Source organism: Mobula hypostoma, chromosome 21, assembly GCF_963921235.1.
Source record: "Mobula hypostoma chromosome 21, sMobHyp1.1, whole genome shotgun sequence".
Lineage (NCBI taxonomy): Eukaryota > Metazoa > Chordata > Chondrichthyes > Myliobatiformes > Myliobatidae > Mobula > Mobula hypostoma.
This window is the reverse complement of record NC_086117.1, coordinates 20706881-20732165: the sequence shown is the minus strand read 5'-3', so window position 1 is coordinate 20732165 and position 25285 is coordinate 20706881. Positions and strand designations below refer to the sequence as shown.

The 25285-nt window shown below is 38.3% G+C and overlaps 1 protein-coding gene across 5 annotated transcripts in view; it reads right to left on the bottom strand.

Annotated features, from left to right (window-relative positions):
• The window catches only part of kcnt1b (potassium sodium-activated channel subfamily T member 1b), a 436729-nt gene that overhangs the window by 76207 nt on the left and 335237 nt on the right, over positions 1-25285 (bottom strand). For all 5 annotated transcript variants that reach the window (XM_063073587.1, XM_063073584.1, XM_063073585.1 and 2 more), the window contains one exon: positions 19685-19923. In XM_063073587.1, coding sequence (XP_062929657.1) covers positions 19685-19923 — 239 coding nt within the window. The remainder of the gene's footprint in view (positions 1-19684; positions 19924-25285) is intronic.

Below are 25285 nucleotides of genomic sequence, written 5' to 3'. Positions count from 1 at the left end.
AGCTAGGAAATCTATTGGGTTAGGAGAGCCAAAATTATATGCAGTCTTTAGCAAGAGCTTCGGTATTTTGAAGAAATGTAGAGCTGAATTTTGGATATGTTTTGAGTTTCCTGTTTGTTAAACTCCTATTTACTCTATCTGATGAGGCAGTAACAATGAAAGGACAGGTAGGTAATCAGTTACTCTATCCTCCCTTGCACTCTATCACAGAATCACTCTTTACATAAGCCTCGCTGCCAACTTTTTCCTTCCCTTATGCTTTCCTTAATAGGTCATATCTGTCACCATTTCAAATTCTTATGACAGCTTAATTTCTTGAAACACTACTTCTTCCTGCACTGGTGCTGCCTGATCTGCTGAACATTACTTGCAATTTCTGTTCACTTTTCAGATTTCCAGTATGTGTCATATTTTGCCTTTGAAGTAGCTATTAGTCAGCCACTCCGTGGCTCCCTTAGTGCACTGAGTATTTAAAAGCCCCTTTTGGGCAATTTCGGTGTAAGGGAGCAGGAATACAAGATGCTGAAGGTTATATTACACAAGAGCCCTGTCTAGACGCCATTTAGACACTGCACTAAGTCCGGGCACTTCATCTCTGGAATAACAAATATACTTTGGTGGGAGTACTTGTGCAATACTAGTACTCAACTATTAGCACGTAAAATGTGTCTGTCACATAGGAAGACTGGATGTGACCAGAAACTTGGTGGTAGACTGGGTTTAAGGATTGTCTCAAAATATCACAAAAAGAGATTTTGAGCTATTTTGAAATGTGGTGACTGCATTCATGTAGGCAAGAAGCTCCTACAGTAAAATGCCTGGCAATGGACTCCAAGAACTGAATGAAAAAATTCCCTGCAAAGGCTCTGTTGCATCGACAGTTGATGTTCTCTGGGAATGTTGTTTCATAATGCAAAACTAAAATACACCATTCTCCACAACCTCTTGTGTGATCTCTCTCAATCTCACCACTGGCTATGTGTGAGGACAAAAACAAAAGCATGAGTGACTGGAAACTGAGAAATTAACAAATCACTGTTAATGGCATAATTAATTAATCGGAAAATACAAGCGAATGTTGCTGGATTGACTCAGCAGGTCAGGTGTAATATGTAGGAAGAGGATCATAGTTGAAAAATTGTATCATTGGTCTTTTATTACAATTATCTCATAAATAATTGAAATTCTGGGCAGCAGAATATGTAAGTATTCTGAGTATGAAAATTCAACCAAATGACGTGAAACAAAATTTTGCATTAAAAGTAATCACTCCATATGGAAATAAAATGCTTTGTAGAAATAAGTGCAGGGGGCTAATGGTGTGGTGAATGGAAAGCAAGGTCTTGAATAATTGGCACAAGAGCCAGCAGAATATGACTGAGAGTCAGAGTCACACAGCAGGGGAACGGGCTGTTGCCAACCACTATGCACTTACTTTAATCTAATTCCATTTTATCCTTTCCATATCTTATTATCTCCCCGAATTCTACCACTCACCCCTACACACTAAGGGCAACTTACACTGATCAATTCACCTACCAACCCATACATCTTTGGATTGGGGAAGAAAACCAGACCACCCAGGGAAAAAGGGAAAAGATGCCATCTCTATAGAGACAGCACTGCAAGTGGAGATTGAATCTTGGCTGCCGGAATGCTAAACGGTGCGCAATTATGCTGCCAAAAAATGCCCTGCAAATGACCTAAACTTAGTCTTCTCTGATATTCACCAGTGTTTTATGGCTGAATAGTGCCAGTGCATTTCTTCACAAGTGTTTAGCCTTGTGGTCATTCTGTCTTTTAAGACATGAAAAAGCCCAGACGCATAAAAACTTCATTAAGATCAACAATGCAGCCTTGGTGATGCTGATTGACGTTCCCCAGCTTCAGACACCAAGGAAGGTTCAAAGCCAGTAACTTATTTGCAACTGCACATTTGCCATCAGAACTTTGAATCTGATCTTAAATATGAAGACCAACAGCTTCAATTTCCAAGGGAAAAGATCTCAGGTTAGAGGTGTGAGAAGTTATTTCCTACAGGCAAGCTTCACCTTTGCAGATCAAAAGTCATTTTGTGATGTATATTAGTCAAAATGTCAGCCTATTTTATTGTCCCTATATCAGCAAGGTAGATTTCACACAAATGTAAATATCTAAGATGCAGAGTATCAAAGGACATTGCTTCGATATCCTTTGGGGGAGGGGATGTGACTCAGTTATCAGGACAGCAGTGGAGAATGAAAGTCCAGGCAGTTAAGCCTTTGCAAGTGATTCTGAGAGAAACTTTTAAGGGGAACATAAGGAAAGAAGTAGGTTTGAGATATGAGTGGAGAGGGATGCAAGGATGTGAGAAGAGAAGCCTTGTCTATAACAGAGACGATGTAAGATGGCAAGGTTGAGCAGGTCAAGAAACTAAGCAGGATAAGAATCAAAGAACTTTTATCAATCTTGCAATCGAGTAATGATTGTCAAATGACACACAAGCTAATTGCAATATTAAGACTGTTCCTTGCACGAGTTTCTTTACTGTGGCAAAAGTTACACTTATCCTGCTCCCTAAAAGATAAATTTAGTAAAATTCAAGGAGGACTGAACCTTAAAGGGTTGATTTCTGAGTCTAACTACCACCATACATTCTTTCACTGTACTTGTTAAAACCTGGAGGTTCATTTCTAAACTGACCCTCTGACAGGATGACAAAATAGCAATAAAAAGTCGATGACCTGTAAACTAGATAATGCAATAGAAAATGTTTGCACACAATACCAATCTACTTCACTCAAAGTTTTTTAAAAATCATGAATTTATTGTGCACTCCATTTTAACTTCCTTTAACTGGCAAAGCTGAGGAGACTGGTCACACATGATGGAGTTCAATTGTATATAATATATTCTTTTGCGATTTTGGCCCATTTTATGCCCACCAACTCAATAACGTCAAACCTCACCCACAACTTCCAATTGGACCCAATCCCACTGATTTCCACCCATATCCTGCTCTTCCTGACACGATCCTCCTAACCACCAAATGGAAATTGTCAGGTACAAATTTCCGGTTTAATAAGCCTCTACACTACAGTGGTGGTTCCTGGTCATGTAGCCTATTAAATGTACGATCATAAAACTATTAGATAATTAAACAGAACTAGGCCATTCAACATTGCTTCGCCATTCAATTGTGGCTATTCTTTTTTTCTTTCCTCATTCCCATCCTCCTGCCTTCTTCCCTGTAAACATTCAACCCTTACCAATCCATCCAGGGAGACCTGGTTTGACATATTCTACAAGGCCAAAAGCAGTTATCCATTCCTTGAATGGAACTTTCCCGAACAGCATCCAATGCAGTAGAAATCATGCATTCCAACAATATGAAAGATACACTCATCTCAGGGTTCCATGATAGCTTTTTATCTAGAATGGTATGATAGTGTGGAAGGGGGGAACCATGCTCATAGCATTCCTGCAGAAAAACTTGGCAAGTTGTAGTACAGACAATACAACGAGTGTTGTAAGCAATACACCTGGCAACTTTTTCAGTAGCAGAGCTTTATTTTCAGACTATTGGAGAACACAGTGCTATCAGAACTTCCATATTACAGCACTTCTGCAGCTTCTTTAAAAGAAATTAATAATAAAAATGTTTATTAATGGATATGCAAATACCAAGCTGGGCCAGGAACTGCACTGACAAGCTCTAGTGATTGTGTCAAATTGTTTATAAAGATTCTCTGCTTCTGACAAGGTTGTCTTCATTCTAGAGCTGCAAGTCGGACTGGGTTGTTATTGCAAATGATTCATTCAATGTATGGAAATGCACGCATATGTGTTACAAAGACAATGGATTAAAATGTAATGTTTTGAAAAACAATAGTGATAAATATACCTGGCTATTTTCCTTTGTCATAAAGACAAAGGGAAACTACTCTATGATTTTGCAGAAGTGATGATAATAAATAAAAACAATATTTCTGACCACAACAATTTTAAACTATGACAAGAGTCTATTATTCTTTAACACCTGCCTTATCTGGACATTTCAGAGCCTAATTTCACAGGAAGGAACTAAAACATTACAGTACACTTTAAAGAATGTGGTGTCTACACAATTACAGCCGTTCACAGCTGATAAATTGTCTGATCCAGACTCAGACTGAGCAGGGTTCCTTGAAGGCTACTCAAATTTGTGATGTTACCTCTAGTCTAAATAGAAACTGAGCAGATGATGGGTGTATGGCATACACTGCAGTGCATCCAGAGGGAATGTTAAGAGCAATAACTTCCCAGCAGAGGAAAGGAAAGTGGAAGTGAGCGTTGATTTATGCACTTGAGGAAGGAAATGAGAAGCAATGTGAAAAAAATATTATTTTTTTTTGGACTTGTGATAGTTAACAATACACATTTGGTGTGGCATTTAGAAATGGATATAATATTCTGTCCTGAATAGTATGCAGACCAAGCAACGTTTTGAATCAGTCCGCAAGATCTGACAAGGTGAAACATGAAGAAGTTACTTATTGAGTTTATCAGTACCAGGGCACATCATGTGGGATCACTGAAATTAGTTTATATTATAGTGCTTTAGCTGAGGATTTTAATAAGGTAACTTCTTTTTTTGCTAAATTTATGGCAGTTGTCAATGTATAGATGTAAGTTTGTCTGTAAATGCTTAGTTAAATGTTAAAATTTTACACCATCTACAAATAGTTAATGGATAGAATCATTGACATATTACATAAATAGCTAATGTCATCATGGCTTGTTAATAGATTTTTAAGGACACTTTGCACCATGCAGTTTAACTTCTGTTACACTGTTTTATCAGTCATTGCTGTCAGATGAGTGTTTACAGAATTAATAAAAGAAGCCTGATTAGAAGTTCTATCCTTGTTATTAAACAGCAATGGCAAAGAAGCTATGGAAGCTTCCCATACATAGGTGGTTAACACAAGCTCAGAACTGTGAACAGTGAATTATCACAATAAATGGCATAATTAAACCTTTTATTTTAATTATTACTCTTTATATCTATATCATGCCAGAAAAACACAATTAATGACTGAAAATAAAAATTGCCTTATTCTGTCTACTTACACATTGAAGAGATACACATATATCAATATGTGGCTATTTGCTCTGGGCTCCATTATCAAACCATTTCCCTGCTCCTCTACAAAAAGGGCAGAATGAACCAGTTTCCATGGAAGTAACATTTTGAGCACTTCTGGCAACAAATGCTGCCACTGAACCTAATCATCTATCATTAATCTAAATTCCTAATTTAAATTTACTTCACAACCGGATCTACTTAGCCTGAGGTTAATGAACCAAAATCCAGGCTAATCTCATTTCTCAATCTTGTTCCAATGTCCTGTAGGTTACATATTTAGATGTACACCCAACCATCTGCTAAATATGTTCAGAGTTTCTACTTTTTTTCCATTCGTACTCATAATAGCAGACTTATGTCTCCCTCAGTATTTGCCTGCCTGACAACTAGCATTTTACACTGCACCTTACCTCTGACCAACCTAGTGTTTATCTACAAGCTCAACGTGACCCACCTGCCCTAAAACCTTACACCAATAAACAAAATCACCCTGTATGTCCTTCCTAACCATCTTGACTCTACATTGTTTCCATCAGGGTTTTTGGAAACACACTCCTAGACCTTGCCATCTTTGTACACTTCTCTACATTCTAAAATGTAGTGCATTCCCTTGCTTTTTTTGTCTTTCCCAAATGCATTAGTTACTTTCCCGGCCACCTGACTAGTTCATTTATATTTCCCTGTAATCCAGAGCTTGATTCCACATTACAAGTTGCATGGCCAAGTTTTATATAATTGGAAAACTTTTTAATCATGGTTCCAATATCCAATCTAACCCAGTTTTAATTTATAAAGTCACCAAGCACTACAGCACAGAAACAGGCCTCCCTGCTCACCTAGTCCATGCCAAACTGTTATTTGCTAGTCAAGCAAATGGTCAATACACTATCTACACCTTTCCAGTTACCAAAACACCTCCGAGCTATTATCCTTTCCTATCTGTCTCTGAGCCAATCCAAGTTAAAAGTCACTTTCTCTTCCGAGGATTTCTGCTCTTTTTGCTTTAACTGACAGGCCCAGCAACAGAGACAGCACACTCACTTGCTATCCTACGTTCCTGGTGGTGTTTGGTGCTTGCTTGCTCCCCTCTCTCAATCCATGCTGCTATCCTCTTGCTGCTGAGCTTATTTGACACTAGTCTGCTCAACACACGAAAATATCATATCAGATCTCAAACTGCAGATCTGCAGCAGGCATTGCATGCAGATAAAGTATCGTAAAATGGAAGAAGTTCACCACCTTTACCCAGTTAACTTTAGCAGCATTACAACAGATACACTCAGTAAATGATTTAATAGTCCAGATTCTCATCACTAAACTGAATTTCAGTCCAAACAATTATATTCTAGGTGAAATTATTGCTCTTGATTTACCTCTAATCATACTTAAATACCTTAAATTGATGGCTCAAGTTAACGACAATCTAATAGTAATCAGAATTACACATACTTTTCATCCTGTGGCATAAGTTGTTTAATGCAGCATGACTCTACTGTTATTATTTACTGTTACCTTTTATGCCTCGCTAAGGTCCCTATTTCCCTCTACACTTCAGCTGCACTTTAGTGCATATTCTCTTGTGTTACCCTTTCCAAAACCTCAAACTGTTCCACATTAAATACGAATTGCCACTGACCAACCAACTTGGACCATAAGGCTTAAGACACAGGAGCAGAATGAAGCCATTCAGCCCATCAAATCTGTTCTGCCAATTCTACTTTCTACCTTCCTGCAATTTACGACCATCCCTGGTTTGGATATATTGGATGGTGACCTCTCATTTCCATTAATTTGGTCAGATTTTACCATTCTCTAACATCTTTAAGCCAATTAACAAAATAATATTTTTTAAAATGCTCCCATGACCTCTTTTTTTCTGTAGATGATTTCACTGTGCGCAGTATCTTCAATTTCTGAACACATCAAAAAATCCAGGAGGGATAGAAATCTACTGAGCCAAGTGCTAGATGGAAATAAGCTAGGCACTAGATCAGATAAAAAAGGCTGGTCTTTCTGTAGCTGTATTAACATACGGAAAACAGCTATCTCTACAACCTAGTCACTATGGTTGTTTCCATATTGGTTTACAACAATGAAGGCTCTTACACAAAACTTAGTGAAATTAATTCAGGAGATGAAGGAGAAAAGCAACTGAAGATATATACTTAATGCAAATGGATAATAGTGTTCTCACACAAAGGAGGAAAGCAAATGTTGGAAATCTGAAATAAAGCAAAAAAAACATGCAAAAGGCCAGTCAGCATCTGATTTGAAAAGTTCTGATGACAGTGCTCAAGTGCTAGCCTATCTTTTCCTCAAGGTGCTGCACATTTCCAACATTTGCTTTTTGTATTTAAAGATTACTGTTATTAGATTATGCTTCTAAACTAATTATCTGGCATTTTATGAGGTATAGAGTATTTACTGAATAATGCACATCCATCCAATAACATTACATGCAATGCAATTGGAACTGCATAATCCAAACAATAATCCTAATTATGGCTAAAGCAGGACAAATTCAAATTGCAATGAAGTTTACAAAAAAAGAAAATCAGACAGGACTCAAAACCCTTTCAGGTGAGTTGATGTTAGGTAGTGGGAAGTACATGCATTACTTACCATAGGTTGTGGACTGGTTAACTTCACGTCACACATACAAAGGAGAAGAAAGAAGTAACAGAAAGGGAACAGTCAACGCAAACTCCATCAACAAGGTAACACCTCAAAGGAGAAGTCCTGTCTTACTTTTGCAATTGGAAAATTACATTAAAAATAGATTTAGTCATGTCAGTGGAATGACCACGTCAACTTTCAAACTTCAGAGCCTTGACTTGTTTGATAATCACCAATTGTTTGGCACCTATTCAGAGACCAATTATGATAACTTTCATCTCAAAAATGGAAAGGAGAGTATTGGATATACAAAGTTTAGTGAATGTGCTCAACATTTTATTTTAAATTAAAATTAAAGTTATGGAAACAGCACTGTGTTACATCTGTTGAACAAAAGCAATAGGTAAAACAGGAACAAAATTGAAGAGGGAATGTAGAGAATGAGGGAAAAAGAAGAAAAATAGCAAAGTGATTAAATGCTTTCTATTAATCTGCAGAACTCTTAATCAATGTTAAGTGGGAGTACAACTAAGCTATTCTATGAGTTCAGCTCTTTACAGCTTCAGTGAATTGGAAATTTGCTGAAAGTGCTAAAACAAATTAAAAGTCAGACAAAACAGAGTAAAGAAATTAATCAGAATTATTACAATAAATATTATAAATGCTGTTAGAACAGTGTACTATAGTCCTTATCGTGATAAAAATATTTTATTGCCAGAAATATAACACCAGTATCCATAACCAGAAAATACAATGGAAGTTTTAATCATACTTCATTAATTTCATTATTAAATTTATTAATTAAAATCCAGTCTTCTATTCCAAATGATATTATGCCATTCAACAGGATGTGACTTTTGAATTAGTTATGATCTTTAATCTTTCTGTTATTTGTTAATTCTTCATCATAGCCCGTTTTCATGTGTCTATTGTCAAATATCACTCCAGCAAACATGCATTTAACTTACTATACCAATGAAAAATGTTATTTTTCACTAAGTTGAGGTTGACTAAAAAGACAGATAATCCAAGTTAAGACAACCTCAAGACAACTTCTCCAATTTAACATGAAATAACTTCACACCAATTGTGAATGCACCACTTGTCATTCTCCCGTCAGTATTAAAGTGACTACAGTCATAATTGAGGGAAATGCTCGATGATAAACAATTAGGGTATATTCACTATGTACAAAACATCTCCACCTAGCAAAACAGTGCAGCAGAAATTGAAACAGAATTAAGTTAGTTCCATTTCAGATGGTGATGGCCTAGATTTCACAGGTATATTGACAAGGAAATTTTCAAGTTCCTGAAAATGTTTGTTTCTGCAAACTTGAAATAATTTCTCAAGCTAACAAATAGGTATTTAAATACAGAAAGCCAGCTCTCAGTGATACCTGCATTTCCGTGGAATGTACCATCAAAATCCTCAATTTATTTCTTTTTGCAGATCACTGAACTGATGACAATTCCAACTTGTTGTACATCACCATCTCTATAAAATCATAACAAAATTAAATCTCACCTAATAAGGGTCAGAATGAATCACCTTATAGAAACCAATGAGTTTTTGATTACGCAATTACTGTTGAAAACCTCCCAGGTTCTGAAAAATTAATTTTATATAGATTCTTATTTTCTTAGGATACTTATAAGACATATAACATAAGACATGTTATTCAGAACAATTAACAATATTTTTTTTATGAGATTACAGTTTCTATCTTAATCTCATATAAATATTCCAATCTGTACACTGTAAATTGTTTAAAAAGTTAGCTAAAATTTATGGATGTTTTCCTTCCTGGTTTGACACCCATTCTTCAATGCAGATGTGTGCATTAATATAGGAGCATGCAGGTCAGATACAACTTTATATAAAATGGAAGGGAAAGTTACAACTGAAATATTGTCTCTAGTTCCCAGTGCCACACTAGAAAAGATATGATTGCACTGGAGAAGGCACAGTGGAGATTCACTAGGAATGTAATACTAATTATGATGAAAGACCAGATAGGTTGTTTTTCTTGGAGTGAAGAGGGCTGGGGAGGGGGCTGTTAGTGGTGCAAAAAATTATGAGCGGCATAGATTGGGTGGAAACTAAGAAACTTTTCTTCATAATAAAAATCTAAAACCAGATGGCATATGGCATATTACCTACAATGAATGCACTGATACCCACGAAACATTGAAAAGTATCTTGAAATCAGCAAGGCACAGCAGTGTTAGTAAATAGGAATAGAATAGATGGGTATTTATTATTAGTTTGGATGGACATAGTAGGATGAAAAGTAGTTTTCTGTGCTATATGATCCTATGACTCTATAATTGGACAAGCACACGTAAACATCTGTTCCTGTTTCAAACAAATAGATAAAAATATCAATCATCTGTAATGCTGCTTGTAGAAATTCAGCGCCAAGTACTGGGGTCAGCTAAGCAAAATCAGAACGCTTCTTACCTTTGGATTAGGATCCACTTTGAAGTCACTTATCTGCCATTATTTTATATTTACTTCTGATATTATTATTTACAATTAAACACCAAAACTTTCAGCAATGAGAACATGGCAGCCCTCACATTTGAAATCCTTTACAGCATAGCCTATTTTGGGATTAAAACTTGTTCAATATTTGATCTTCATTCTTCCATTGTTCACCAGATTGATTCCTGGGATGGCAGGACTTTCATATGAGGAAAGACTGGATCGACTAGGCTTATACTCGTTGGAATTGAGAAGATTGAGGGGGGATCTTATTGATAAAATCCTAAAGGGATTGGACAGGCTAGATGCAGGAAGATTGTTCCCGATGTTGGGGAAATCCAGAACGAGGGGTCACAGTTTGAGGACAAAGGGGAAGCCTGGACCGAGATGAGGAAAAACTTCTTCACACAGAGAGTGGTGAATCTGTGGAATTCTCTGCCACAGGAGACAGTTGAGGCCAGTTCATTGGCTATACTTAAGAGGGAGTTAGACCTGGCCCTTGTGGCTAAAGGGATCGGGGATATGGAGAGAAGGCAGGTACAGGGTTCTGAGTTGAATGATCAGCCATGATCGTACTGAATGGTGGTGCAGGCTCGAAGGGCCGAATGGCCTACTCCTGTACCTGTTTTCTGTGTTTCTGTGTGTTTCCACTCCAGATCAACTTAGTCTCTTGATAAGCATTACCCTGGAATAACTGATCTTCAAAATAATATTCCAGAGCAAAAAAACAAAAATACATTTTTTAACTTCAAGCATGTTCACTGAATATAATTCATTCAAAGTAAATTTATTATCAAAGTACATACATGTCACTTTATACAACACTGAGACTTATTTTCTTATGGGCATTCATAGTAAAAACAAGAAGCACAATAGAATCAATAGACCGCTCAAATTGGACAACTAATCAATGTGTAAAAGACAACAAAATGTGCAAATACAGAAAGAAAAAAAGGAAATAATAATATTAATAACAAATAAATAAGCAATAAATATCGAGAACATAACAGGAAGAGTCCTTGAAACTGAGTCCATTGGTTGAGGAAATATTTCAATGATGGGACAAGTGAAGTTGAGTTAAGTTATCCACTCTGGTTCAACAGCCTGATGGTTGAGGGTCATAACCGTTCCTGAATCCGGTGATATGGGTCCCAAGGCCCCTGCACCCTTTTCCTGATGGCAGCAGCAAGAAGAAAGCATGCCCTGGAAGACTGGGGTCCTTGATGATGGATGCTGCTTTCATGCGACAGTGCTCCATGTAGATGTGCTCATTGGTGGGGAGGGCTATACCCATGATGGACTGGGCTATATCCACTACTTTTTGTGAGCTTTTCCATTCAAGACCATTGGTGTTTCCATACCAGATCATGATGCAACCAGACAATATATAGTACTCTCACTACACATCTATAGAAGTTTGTCAAAGTTTTAGATAACATGCCCAAAGTTCACAAACTTTTAAGAAAACAGAGATGCTGCTGTGCTTTCTTCATAATGGCACCTACGTGCTGGATGCAGGCCAGATCCTCTGAAATGATAATACTGAGGAAATTAAAGCTGCTAACCCTCTATACCTCTGATTCCCCAATGAGAAATGGCTCATGGACCTCTGGTTTCCTCCTCCTGAGATCAATAATCAGCACTTTGGTCTTGCTGACACTGAGTGCAAGTCTGTTGTTGCGATTGAAAATCTATCACCACTCAGCCAAATTTTCAATCTCCCTCCTATATGCTGATTCCTCACCACCTTTGATTCAGCCAGCGACATGGTATCGTCAGTAAATTTTAATATGGTTTTGGAGCTGTGCTTAGCCTCACAGTCATAAGTGTAAAGTAAGTAGAGCAGGGGGCTAAGCACACAGCCTTATGGTGTACCTGTCCTGATGGAGATTGTGAAGGAGACGTTTTTGCCAATCCAAACTGACTGAGATCTGCAAGTGAGGAAATCGAGGATCCAGTTGCACAAGGAGGTATCCAGGTCAAGGTCTTGTAGTTTATTGATTAGTTTTATGGGGATTATAGTATTGAATGCTGAGCTGTAATCAATGAAGAACTATTTTCACTGTCCAGATGTTCCAGGGTTGAGTGAGAGCCAATAAAATGGCATCTACTGTCATGACAGTCAGCAAATTGGAGCAGTTCCAAGTCACTTCTCAGGCAGAGTTGACATGTTTCATCACAGTGGGTGTAAATGCTACTACATGATCGTCAATGACGCAAGTTACTATGTCTTCTTAGGCACCGATATAATTGAAGCCTGCTTGAAGCAGATGGGTATTTCAGACTGCCTAAGTGAGAGATTAAAGATATCGCTGAACACTCTAACCAGCTGATCACCACAGGCCTTCGGTACTTGGCCATATACCCCATCTGGGCCAAATGCTTTCCATGGGTTCATCCTCCTGAAGGATGTTCTCACATCGGCCTCAGAGACTGAAATCGCAAGGTCATCAGAGGCTGTGGGAGATCGTGAAGGTGCCCCCATGTTTTGATGGTCAAAGCAAGCTTTAAAGGCATTGAGCTCATCTGGGAGCAAAGCCTTGATGTCACCTATGTCGCTTGGTTTCACTTTGTAGGTGATAGCATTCAAGCCCTGCCACAATTATCGAGCATCCTTTCGTGATGCACGTTTGGTCCAGAATTGCCAATTCACACGTGAGATGGCTTTGTGAAGATCATACCTAGACCTCTTGTATTTAACTTGGTCGCCAGAAGTGAATGCCACTGATCTGGCTCTTAGCAAATTGCAGATCTCATGGTTCACCCAGGCCTTCTGGTTGAGGAAGCCTCTGAATGATTTTGTGGGGACACACTCGTCTATAACTATTATTATAAAGTTTGTGACAACTGTGGTGCATTGGTTCGGATACTCTAATGTGTCCTTGAATATGGTCCATTTCACTGCCTCCCACAACCAACTCTTTGTTGTTCTTACCTCTGGAGCCCTGCTCTTTAGCCTCTGATGGTATGCAGATAGGAGGAGGGCAGCTAAGTGATTCCTGAAATGCGGTCTAGGAATGGAACGGTCAGCATTCCAAACCGTAGTGTAAAAGTGGTTGAGTGTGTTGGGACCGCTGGTGCTGCAGGTGATACATTGATGATAAACAGGTGGAGTTTTTTTTCAAACAAGCCAGATTGACGTCCCTGACAACGATTTGAAAGATGCCAGGGTAGGGTGTTTCTTGTTTGTTGTTTACTTAATTCATTGATTGCCTGCTTAACATCAGCCTCTGGCAGTAGGTAAACTGTAGTCAGAAATACGGAGGCGAACTCTCTTGATAAGTAGAATGGTTGGCATTCAGGGGAACAAGAGTGCGACAGGACCACTGCATCTGAACACCACAAAGGGTTGATCATTAAACACTAACACCCAGCTTTTGCCTTCTCTGAATCAGCAGTCCATTCCATCCTGTGTATCGAGAAGCCCTCCGGTCTTACCGATACATCCAGCAAGTCCGGAGTGAGCCATGTCTCTGGGAAACAAAGAACGACGCATTCTTGCTGTGGGTTACCTACAATAGCTTGGTGAAACTGTGGGTAAGATCCCCTTGTGCATCGGTTTCACAACTTTCAGGAATTGTAGAACAATTTCTCAGGTTTGTTTTTCTGAACCAGACCAGAAATATCTTAAAATTAAAAAATCCTTTGTCTGTCTTTACCACAAAATTGACCTTTAAGCCTTTTTGATGTGTATACCAAATTGGAAGTTACAATAATAATAATATTATTATTTAAAAGTATTTAATATTAATATTATTTAAAATTAATTTTAACATATAATTATTACCATAAAAAGTTTAAAATGCAAAAATACTCACATACAGCCCCATGGGAAATGCACTGCATTGTTAAAGGGAAAACGGGCGTAAATGGGTTTCTATTTCAAGGCATGAAAACCACAGAATGAGAAGGGGCCTCCAAGGAGGGATTTGCTGGTGGCAGGGCAAATTAGAACACAGGAATGTATTTTATAACATATATCAATTATTAATTTACTTTAATAAAACAACAATCTCCCTTTAACTCATGCTAGATTGATCATTTTCAGTGTAATGTACTTCTTGTTTTATTCAAAAATAATGATGGGATGAAGTCAGGACCAACCATTTATTTTTATTTAGTGATACAGCGCAGTGTAGGCCAGGGGTTTCCAACCTTTTTTATGCCATAGACCCAAGTCATTAACCAAGGGCGTCTGTAGACCCCAGGCTGGAAAACCCTGGTGGAGACCCTTCTGGTCTCTCAAGCCTTGCCACCCCAGCAGCCTCTGACAAACCCAATAACCCGAACCTAATTACGGGACAACTAACAATGACCAGTTCACCTAGCCGGTACGTCTTTGGACTGTGGGAAGAAATCAGAGCACCTGGGGAAAACTCACCATTCCACAGGGAGGACATAGAGACTCCTCACAGATGGCACTAGAATTGAACTCCAAATTCTGGAATGCCCCGAGCTGTAACAGCGCCACACTAATTGCCACGCTATCGTGCACCTTAAGTACTTGAAATGAGCTCATTCTTTGATAATTTTGTGACTTGCAGGAAATATCACGGCAAGTAAAGCACGAGTTGAGGGGTATCATGAAAGGAAATGTGCAGGGCAATTTTTCAATGCGCGTAATAGCCAAAAACAGGTAGATGTTAAGACAGATAAATGAAGAGACTATAAGACCGTAAAAGATAGGAGCAAAATTAAGCCATTTGGCCCATCTGCTCCACCATTTCATTAGGGCTGACCCAATTTCCCTCTCAACACCATTTTCCTCGCCTGTTCCAGGTAGCCTTTCATGCCCTGACTAATCAAGAACCTATCAACTTCCACCATAAATACATCCAATGACCTGGCCTCCACAGTCAATTGTGATAATGAATTCTACAGATTCACCACCCACTGGCTAAAGAAATTCCTCCTCACCTCCATTCTAAATAGACGTGCCTCTGTTCTGAAGCTGTGCCCTCTGGTCCTAAACTCACTCACTATAGGAAACATGCTCTCCACAGCCACTTTATCTAGGCCTTTCAACACTTGATAGGTTTCAATGAGATGCCACTTGTTCTTCTTAATTCCAGCAAGTAAAGACCCAGAGCCATCAATTGCTTCTCATTTGATAAGTCATTCATTCGCATGAATCTTCTCAGGATCCTCTCCAACATCAGCACAAACTTACTTAGATAAGGGACCCATAATTGCTCACAATACTCTAAGTGAGGCCTTGCCACTGCCTTATAAACCTTCAGCATTACCTCCTTGCTTTTTTTAAATTCTAGTTCTCTTGAAATGAACGCTAACATTGCATTTGCCTTCTGTACCACCAACTCAACCTGCAAGTTAACCTTTAGGGAATCCTGCATGAGGACTCCCAAATCCCTTTGCACCTCCAAGTTTTGAATTTTCTACCGGTTTAGAAAATAGTTTACACTTTTGTTCTGTATACCAAGATGTATGACTATATTTATTCCAACTGCCACTTCTTTGCCCATTCTAAGTCATTCTGCATTATCCCTGTGACCTCCCTCCACCTATCTTCATATTGTCCACAAAGCCATCAATTCCATCATCCAAATTACTGACATATAACTTAAAAAGAAGTGGTCCCAACACAGCCCCTGTGGGACACCACTGGTCACTGGCAGCCAACCAGAAAAGACTCCTGTAATCCCACTCTTAGCCTCCTGCCAATCAGCCAATGTTCTATCCATGCTAGAATCTTTCCTGTAATACCATGGGCTCTAATCTTGTTAAGCAGCCTCATGTGTGGCACCTTGTCAAAGACTTCCTACAAATTCAAGTAGACAATATCCACTGATGCTCCTTTGTCTACCCAGCTTGTTATTTCCTCAAAGAATTCCAACAGATTTGTCAGGGAAGATTTTCCCTTAAGGAAACCATAATGAATTTGGCCTATTTTGTCATGTGCCTCCAAGTACCTGGAGACCTCATCCTTAACAAGTGAGTCTAATATCTTCCCAACCACTGTGGACAGGTTAACTGGCCTAAAATTTCCTTTCTTCTGCCTCCCTCCCTTTTTGAAGAGTGAAGTGACATTTGCAGTTTTCCAGTCCTCCAGAACCATGCTAAAATCTAGTGATTCCTGAAAGATCATTACCAATGCCTTCACAATCTCTTCAGCTACCTCTTTCAGAACCCTGGGATTCAGTCCATCTGGTCTATGTGACTTATCTACCTTCAGACCTTTCATCTTCCGAAGCACCTTCTCCGTAGTAACAGCAACTGCATGCACAACTGCCCCCTGACTCTCTCGATCTTCCAGCATACTGCTAGTGTCTTCCACATTATCATTTCTATGTGCAATTCACAGATGAAAAACAGATGGACATTCAAGGCAAACATGTCTAAAAGTGTGACAGTTCTGAGTTCAGAGTGCTTACTGTCTGTCTTTTGATACATTGGTGACAAATAATTTTTGTCATATAAATAATCAACAAACTGATTGATTACATTAGAAGTGCCCAGTGTACTTTGTTCACACTGAAAATCAAACTGTGAAGAGCATAATTACAAGCTTGTTACCAATTTTAAAATATCCTTTTCATTCCATCCTACAACCCAAAATGCAAACATTAGGGACATGGAGCAATTATCACCATATGAGGTTTGTATTGCCATTTGTAACACTATGCATATGATGTTATCACCGGCCCCAGTACTGAAGAATTAATCTTACATCAACATCTCAGTTTTATGTAGGAATTTAAGCAGATAACGATCTCTAATTGCAAACCAAATAGAAAACAAAAGAAGAGGTATTAGGAACAATGAGCAACTGGTTGGTCAACAAGGTTAATCTTAGGGAAGAGAAGGTAGTGAAGGAGTTTACAGAGGTCATTTATTTTGGTCCAGATCACTCTCTCATGTCACAGGGTTAAAGTGAGAAAGTGACACATAAAAAGGAGGTAGCACCAATGCAATTGCAATGTAACAAATAATTTTGCCTCCTGAGAAAGAGGCAGAGAATTCCAGAAGCAGACAGCTTGTCTCTTGAGATAAATGAAACGGAATGTGAGGAAGGACATGGGTTATGGTGCCTTAAATGAACTGACAATAAAGTGGCTGAGAAATGGGGATTAGCCAAAGGGACACGGAAACAGTCAAATATGAAAACATTAAGAGAGACTGGGAGAAAGACAAAAGAGATGGTGGCAGAAAGAGATTGAGATGGATAATGTACAGATGGCATGTGAAGCAAAATGACAGTAACAGAGAGTGAGAGCATTTCAAGAAAACAAAGCGATCAAGAGAGCAATACAACAGGACAAGGTGTGACTTACAATTACACAGTCACAGCATGGAATACAGACATCAATGCCGTTTATTGCTCGAGCTAAGCGAGTACCCGGACTAAACATCTTGTAGGCCATTTTGATTATAACATCAAATATAAACCAGACTGAGCAAAGATTAAGGTAAATCTTCAATAAGATGGAATGAAGAAAGGTGGAGAATATTAGACCATAAACTCGGCAGTTGAATGCATACATATCAATAGTGAGGTGTTTAAAATAAAGGATGATCAAATACTGCAAATTAATGCACAGACACTTCCTGGCAGGTTAAGGGTTTGAAAGTATTTGAAACATTGGTGAATTATTCAAAAATTGAGTCTTTGCTTAACTAGAAGCCACCGTAAGTCAGTAAACACACAAGAGTAATGAATAGGATAAAGTAAATTAAGAACTGTGTAGCAGAGTTTAGACAATCTCAATATTAAAGAAGGGAGAAAGATGTAAACATCTTAGGAGTTCATTGGAGTTACTCAGAGTTAACAAAGAACCTGATGATGATTGCAGCAATCAAAACTAATAAGTGCCAGACAGATAATATGTTTTAAAGTTATCTCTGGGCCAAATATGACAATTTAATAAATATATCAATTCCATACAGTTGCAAAGGAGAGAGAGGGAGTCAGTGGCTAAGGTATATAAGAGTGTGTCAGAGGGACTAAAGACAATGCACTTTGCCCTTTTCAATATTTAGCTGTAGTAAAGTTTTTCTCACCCAGTACTTGATAAAAAACAGAGAGTGAATTTAGAAATAGCAGAGGAGATCAAGAGGTGGGGAAGCAAAGGTGGGTATCATTGGTACATGAAAAACAATGCTGTAATTTATCTTGCCATTTATTTATTTGTAAAACGCCAGTTTCCTTATGTTTTCCACATTGCCAGTATTCTGCCACACCTTCCAAAATTTATTTTTGCAATTCCTTTAATTCCTGTAATCTCCCCTTTACCCCGCAATCTGATTAAATTAAAGGTAATGTTGTATTCTACATGAAGTGGCATCTCAAAGATAACTCATAGAACTTAATGTAGATGTTTTTTAACAAAATGTTAGAATAATGGAAGGAATGGCTAGTAACGGATAGCAAAGAACATGAATGATGGATTTTTTTATGCTGATAGATTGTGGATAGAGAAATGCAGCAGGGACTCTTAATCTTCAATTTATATGAACAATTTGAAGATGGACAGAAGATGACTAATTAAAGTTTTTAGGTATTATCAAATTATCATTGGGAATAAAAAAGATTACAGACAAAAACAGGTTTTTCAGTAGAGAACAACAGTCTTATGATGGAGATCAACACAAACAAATATCAAACAGTAGGTTTGCAAAACAACTTAGATTTGAGCCCCAAATTCTTCTCCTTTTTGCCTTATATAGTATGATTATTTCTTTGTTTTGTCATTCCTTTTGTTCTTTCCTCCCTTCTCTCTGATCCACCTCTATATCTTTAAAGACCAAGAATAGTTACTACCTCACAACCATCAGGCTCTTGAACAAAAGGGGATAACTACACTCACTTGCCCATCCATTGAGATGTTCCCACAACTAATAATTTCACTTTAAGGACTCTTTATCTTGTTACCTCATGTTCTCATTATTTATTGTTATTAATTTATATTTGTATTTGCACTGTTTGTTGTCTTCTGCACTCGGGTTGATCTTTCTTTGATCCTGTATAGTTACTATTCTATAGATTTGCTGAGTATGCCCACAGGAAAATGAATCTCAGGGTTGTATTTGGTGACATATATGTACTTCGTTAATAAAATTTACTTTGAACTTAAACTTTTTGAATTTTGAAGATCTGCAACAAGGCCATGGACCTAAACCATGTCTTGTATCTTTCTCTACAGATCCTACTTGTCTGAGTAATTCAAAGTTTTTTTGGTTGTATTTCAAATGATCACTTTTCTGAAGTATTTAATTTCTGTTTTATTTTTAGTTTTCAAATTGTCTAAAATGTATTTATCTTATGAAAAATCTATATATGATTTTTAACAGTTCAGTGATATGCACCCATAAGATCATCTTACACTTGCCATCTTGTCTCATGCATTCAATCCTGATACACCCCCTCTGTTATCCTCCTTGACCCAGACATAAGATTTGCAATATAGAAAACTGAATGTTGAGGATCAAGGTACATATTGAGTTTAAATCACTCACCCATACTTGCAATGATGCTGTGGACTGGTAACCTGGAAGGTCCACTGAAGATCCCCCCTGAAGTCAGGGACTGTCTCTTCTGCTTCTCTTCTTCTTTGAAAATGAATGCTGAGTTCTCTTCTTTAGTGATATTAATGTAGAAGCAGATGTCTGAACTAATCATTATGTACCGAGGCCCGGGGTTGAGTAAGATGCTTTTGTTGTCCTCTCTCTTTGCACCTATCAGGCAGACACCATATCTGTAGAACAGAAGGAAACCAGGAAACACTCAGCAATTTGGATGTTAACCTACTGAGCCTGCAGTTCCAGCTCCTTAACTCACTAATTCTTCCCCATATAGATTCTCGCTTGTATTGGAAGTTCACTATGATCTCCAAAATAAGATGATTAATAGATGAACAACATTTTGGCTGTAAACATCTCTCAAAATAGTTCTGATAGCATGCATTCAAGTAAATGCTGAATTTTCAATTTGATTTAATTTCCGTCACTACAGACCTCTTTCAAACCATATTAATAATTGCAGCTTAATTGCACAAAGGCATTGAGTTCATAAAAAATTTAATTTCTTTCAAAATAAAAACAAGAAAATTATATTAAACTTTAAAGATGAGTATGACATTAATCTTCATAGTGTGGTTCAGTTGGCGTCCAGATCCCAACAAGAGATAACCTTTAAGGCAAGATTAGCTTTATTTGCCACTTGTACATCAAAACACAAAGTGAAATATGTCACTTGTATAAATAATCAACACAATACGACTATGTGTTGGGGTAGTCCTCAAGTGTTGCCATGCTTCTATTGTCAACATAGCATGCCCATAATGTACTAACCTTTATCTGTACATTTTAGGAATGTAGGAGGAAACTAGAGCACCTGGAGAAAACCTAGGTGGTCACGGGGAGAACATACAAACTCCGTACAGAGAATAGTGGGAATTGAACCCTGATTGTTGATCCATGTGCTGTCATAGCGTTACGCTAACTTCTATACTGGTTTGGCACCTCCAAAACTAGGTATCATTATATAAAGCCCAAACACCAGGAAATCTGCAGATGCTGGAATTTCAAGCAACACACATAAAAGTTGCTGGTGAATGCAGCGGGCCAGGCAGCATCTCTAGGAAGAGGTACAGTCGATGTTTCGGCCGAGACCCTTCGTCAGGACTAACTGAAAAAAGAGCTAGAAAGAGATTTGAAAGTACATTGTCTATTTCCCAGTATTTATGCCTTTAATCTATACCTCTGAAAGCCTCCAATTGTTATTCATCCTGCTGAAGGGTCTCGGCCTGAAACGTCGACTGCACTCTTTTCCATAGATGCTGCCTGGCCTGCTGAGTTCCTCAGCATTTTATGTGCTGATTGCTATTCATTGCTCTTAGTGAAGATGACATTAAAGGACAATTTACTGTTCACATAACATGAATATTAAATTACATCTTATCTGTTCTGAATGCCTTTTTCTCATCCTCATTGTTATTTTTATTGCTGTACATGCAACTGTACAGAACACTGCTTCTGTTAAATACAAGAAGCTTGAAGCAGGGCTGGTAATAGAAATTGATGTCCATAAGCAGAGCCTGTAATGCTAATGATAAAATCCTGTTAATGCACAAGTAATTTGGGAAGTCCTTCTAGTGAAGAGGCTACTAGTCTGCAGTGTAGAGTTTGAATACATAAAACTTAAAACATCCATTTAAATACATTAGAATTTAGATGCCACACTGCAGAATCCAAAGGTCAATCTTTAAACACATACTGAAAACAAGCATCAGCCATATTCATCGTACTGCAGCACACAGTTACAAGGCATCAAAAACTCAAGAGATTCCCAACTGATCAACTGTTGCGGTGCTGAAATCCTGATACATCATTTAATGTTTACACTGGCAACAGCTTATTATGAAATGAGACAGTTTTCTTCGATTTGCACCCAGTCAGGACACTCAACATAGAACATAAGGCACTTTTTTGGCTACTCTAAGATCAATCTAACCCTTTTCTCCTACACAGCCCTCCATTTTTCTTTCATCCATCTGCCTATCTGAGAGTCTCTTAAATGCCCCTGATATTTCTGGCTCTACCGTGACCTCTGGCAGCGAGTTTAACGCATCTACCACTCACGGTATAAAAAATCTTAAGTCTGACACCCCCCCCGTCAACTTTCCACTAATTACCTTAAAATTATAAAATCATGAACACCAAGGTTTCATATGCCCTGATTCATTCCTATTTCTATTCCACTCTGTCATTTCCCACAACATAACAGAGGTATTTCTACATACTGTCACTCCATTCCTGAATCACGTGGTTATTTGTTAAACTGTTATAAGAAGAGAGCTGATATCATCAATCAGGAAATAGCAGTTGGAATTTCTGGGATATGTACTGAAGAAAGAGAAGCTTGAACAGCTTGCAGTGATGGGAAAAACTGATGGAAAAAATTGACGGTCGACAGCACATAACATTCATGAGCTACATCAAGGGATGGAGAGTCAAAAGTTTTGAAGAGCTTATTAGAACTTCAGATTAAAGACAGATGGAAGACCAGAATTACACATGTCACAAGACATGGCACATAATGAACGATAGGTTAAATTACGGGTTGTCCTGTTTTGCACTCTGAGGAGCCATGCTCACTAGAACAGGTAATAAGTATCTGCAGGAAGGATATTTACAAACTAGTGCCTGTTTGTTTGTAGAGCAGCTTTTGATCACATTTGAATAAAATTATCATCATGTTGTGACTCTCACTGATAGTCCAGCTTTTAATACATTTTTTCAGTTGCCCTGAACTTGTAAATAAACTTGGCCCCATGTTGTCGGCCAGAATTCATTCAGCATGGGAAGCTAAAGTAGAGAATGTTAGAAGTGAACAGCAGGTCAGACAGTATTAGTGAGACAACAAACAGCATTGACATTTTGGATTAAAGTCACTTAACCACGTCCAACAAAGGAGTAGCATTGTGTCCAAACAGGAGAAATATAAAGTGGACAGAAAAGTAGCAAGACTGAGGATTGTGAACAGTTTAAAATTCATCAAAAATGAACAAAGATACAGATTTAGAGAGACCATAAAAAACCCCATAAAACCATTAGATATAGGAGCAGAAAAGGTCATTCAGCCCATCAAGTCTGCTCCACCATTCAATCATGGGCTGATCCAATTCTTCCAGTCATCCTCACTCCCCTGCCTTCTCCCCATACCCTTTGATGCCCTGGCTAATCAAGAACCTACCTATCTCTGCCTTAAATGCACCCAATGACTTGGCCTCCACAGCAACAAATTCCACAGATTTACCACCCTCTGACTAAAGCAGGGGTGGCCAACCTTTTACATTCCATGCGTCAATTTTTTCATACGAGTTCAGATGTGCCATACAACTCTTGTACCCCCATTCAATTCTTGTAAAAATATTATAGACATATTTAGCATTTTTACATGATATATTGATTTAATATAAAAACAAGATAAACATTATTTACCTTAATGAGACTCTTAACAAATGTACTTTGTCTTCTTTTGATTTCTTCCTTTTTCTTAATCACATATTCTTTCCGTAACTTAGACCCAAGCACTAGCTTCAGTTTTCCTTCTATTTCAGTCTGATGTTGTGTTTTATAGAGTCTATTAAGATCATGTTTTCTATTATAGTCATACTTTATTGATCCCAGGGGAAATTGGTTTTCGTTACAGTTCCACCATAAATAATAAATAGTAATAGAACCATAAATAGTTAAATAGTAATATGTAAATTATTATGTGAGAAAGTGTTTTCACAAACAATGCACAACCGTTTTCCTGATGGACCCGCCGTAAATAAGAACTCATTTTCCCACTGTTCATTGAATTCATGCTTACTATCACCTCCTGCTTTTCTTTTGCTCATTTTCTTTTGCACTGTGATGGGCAACTGAATGTAAAAACAAGGCTTAATTTTTGAAAAGGTACAAGACTGCAAATGTTCATAAAGGACAAACAAAGCACAACTCCGTGGCGCACGAGTGTCATTTGTAAACTGACTGGCAAAAACCCGCAACGCACCGCTGTTGCAGACGTCCGGCGCCTCAGGCTCAAACAAGTATCAAACGTGTGTTGAACAGTTATGGAACGACTGCAGAACAAAAGTCCTTCTTTCCTAGTTTGACTCATTGAACATTTTTTAAAATTGAAAATGGATTAATGTGAAAGAGGATAACATTCGCCAAAAGATGTGCACGAAATAATAAAATCGCTAAAAATAACTGCTAAGTTTTAGATTTATTCTTAGTAAAACCCATTTCTAGTTCTAAGCTACTTGAATTCCTGTTACAGATTTTTTTCTCTACAAATTGGTTTTTGGTTAATACTTTTTGCATGAGTAGGCTTACTTTTTTATTGTCATCACTGGGGTACAATGCACCACTTCAAATCATCCAATGCACCACTTTTGCCACATGTGCCATAGGTTGGCCATCCCTGGACTAGAGTAATTTCTCCACATCTCTGTTCTAAATGGATGTCCTTCAATCTTAAAGTCATGCCCTCTTGACCTGGACTCCCCTACCATGGGAAATAACTTTGCCACATCAAATCTGTTCAGGCCCTTTAACATTCGGAATGTTTCTATGAGATCCCCCGTCATTCTCCTGAACTCCAGGGAATACAGCCCAAGAGCTGCCAGACGTTCCTCAAATGGTAACCCTTTCATTCCTGAAATCATTCTCATGAATCGTCTCTGAACCCTCTCCAATGTCAGTATATACTTTCTAAAATAAGGAGCCCAAAACTGCACACAATACTCCAAGTGTGGTCTCATGAGTGCCTTATAGACCCTCAACATCACATCTCTGCTCTTATATTCTATACCTCCAGAAATGAATGCCAGCATTGCATTTGCCTTCTTCACCACCGACTCAACCTGGAGGTTAACCATTAGGGTATCTTGCACAAGGACTCCCAAGTCCCTTTGCATCTCTGCATTTTGAATCCTCTCCCCACCTAAATAATAGTCTACCCATTTATTTCTTCCAGCAAAATGCATGACCATACACCTTCCCACATTGTATTTCATTTGCCACTTCTTTGGCCATTACCCTAAATTATCTAAATCTCGCTACAGACTCTCTGTTTCCTCAACACTACCCACTCCTCCACCTATCTTTGTATCATCGGCAAATTTAGCCACAAATCCATTAATCCCATAGTCCAAATCACTGACATACATCGTAAAAAGCAGCAGTCCCAACACCGACCCCTGTGGAACTCCACTGGTAACTGGCAGCCAGCCAGAATAAGATCCCTTTATTCCCACTCTCTCTTTTCTGCCAATCAGCCAATGCTCTACCCATGTTAGTAACTTCCCTGTAATTCCATAGGCTCTTATCTTGCTAAGCAGCCTCATGTGTGGCACTTTGTCAAAGGCCTTCTGAAAATCCAAGTACACCACATCAATTGCATCTCCTTTGTCTACCCCGCTTGTAATTTCCTCAAAAAATTGCAGTAGGTTAGTCATGCAGGATTTTCCTTTCAGGAAACCATGCTGGCTTTGGCCTATCTTGTCTTGGCTTTGGCCTATCTTGTCTTGGCTTTATAATAAGAACCTTTGTTAGTTTATACAG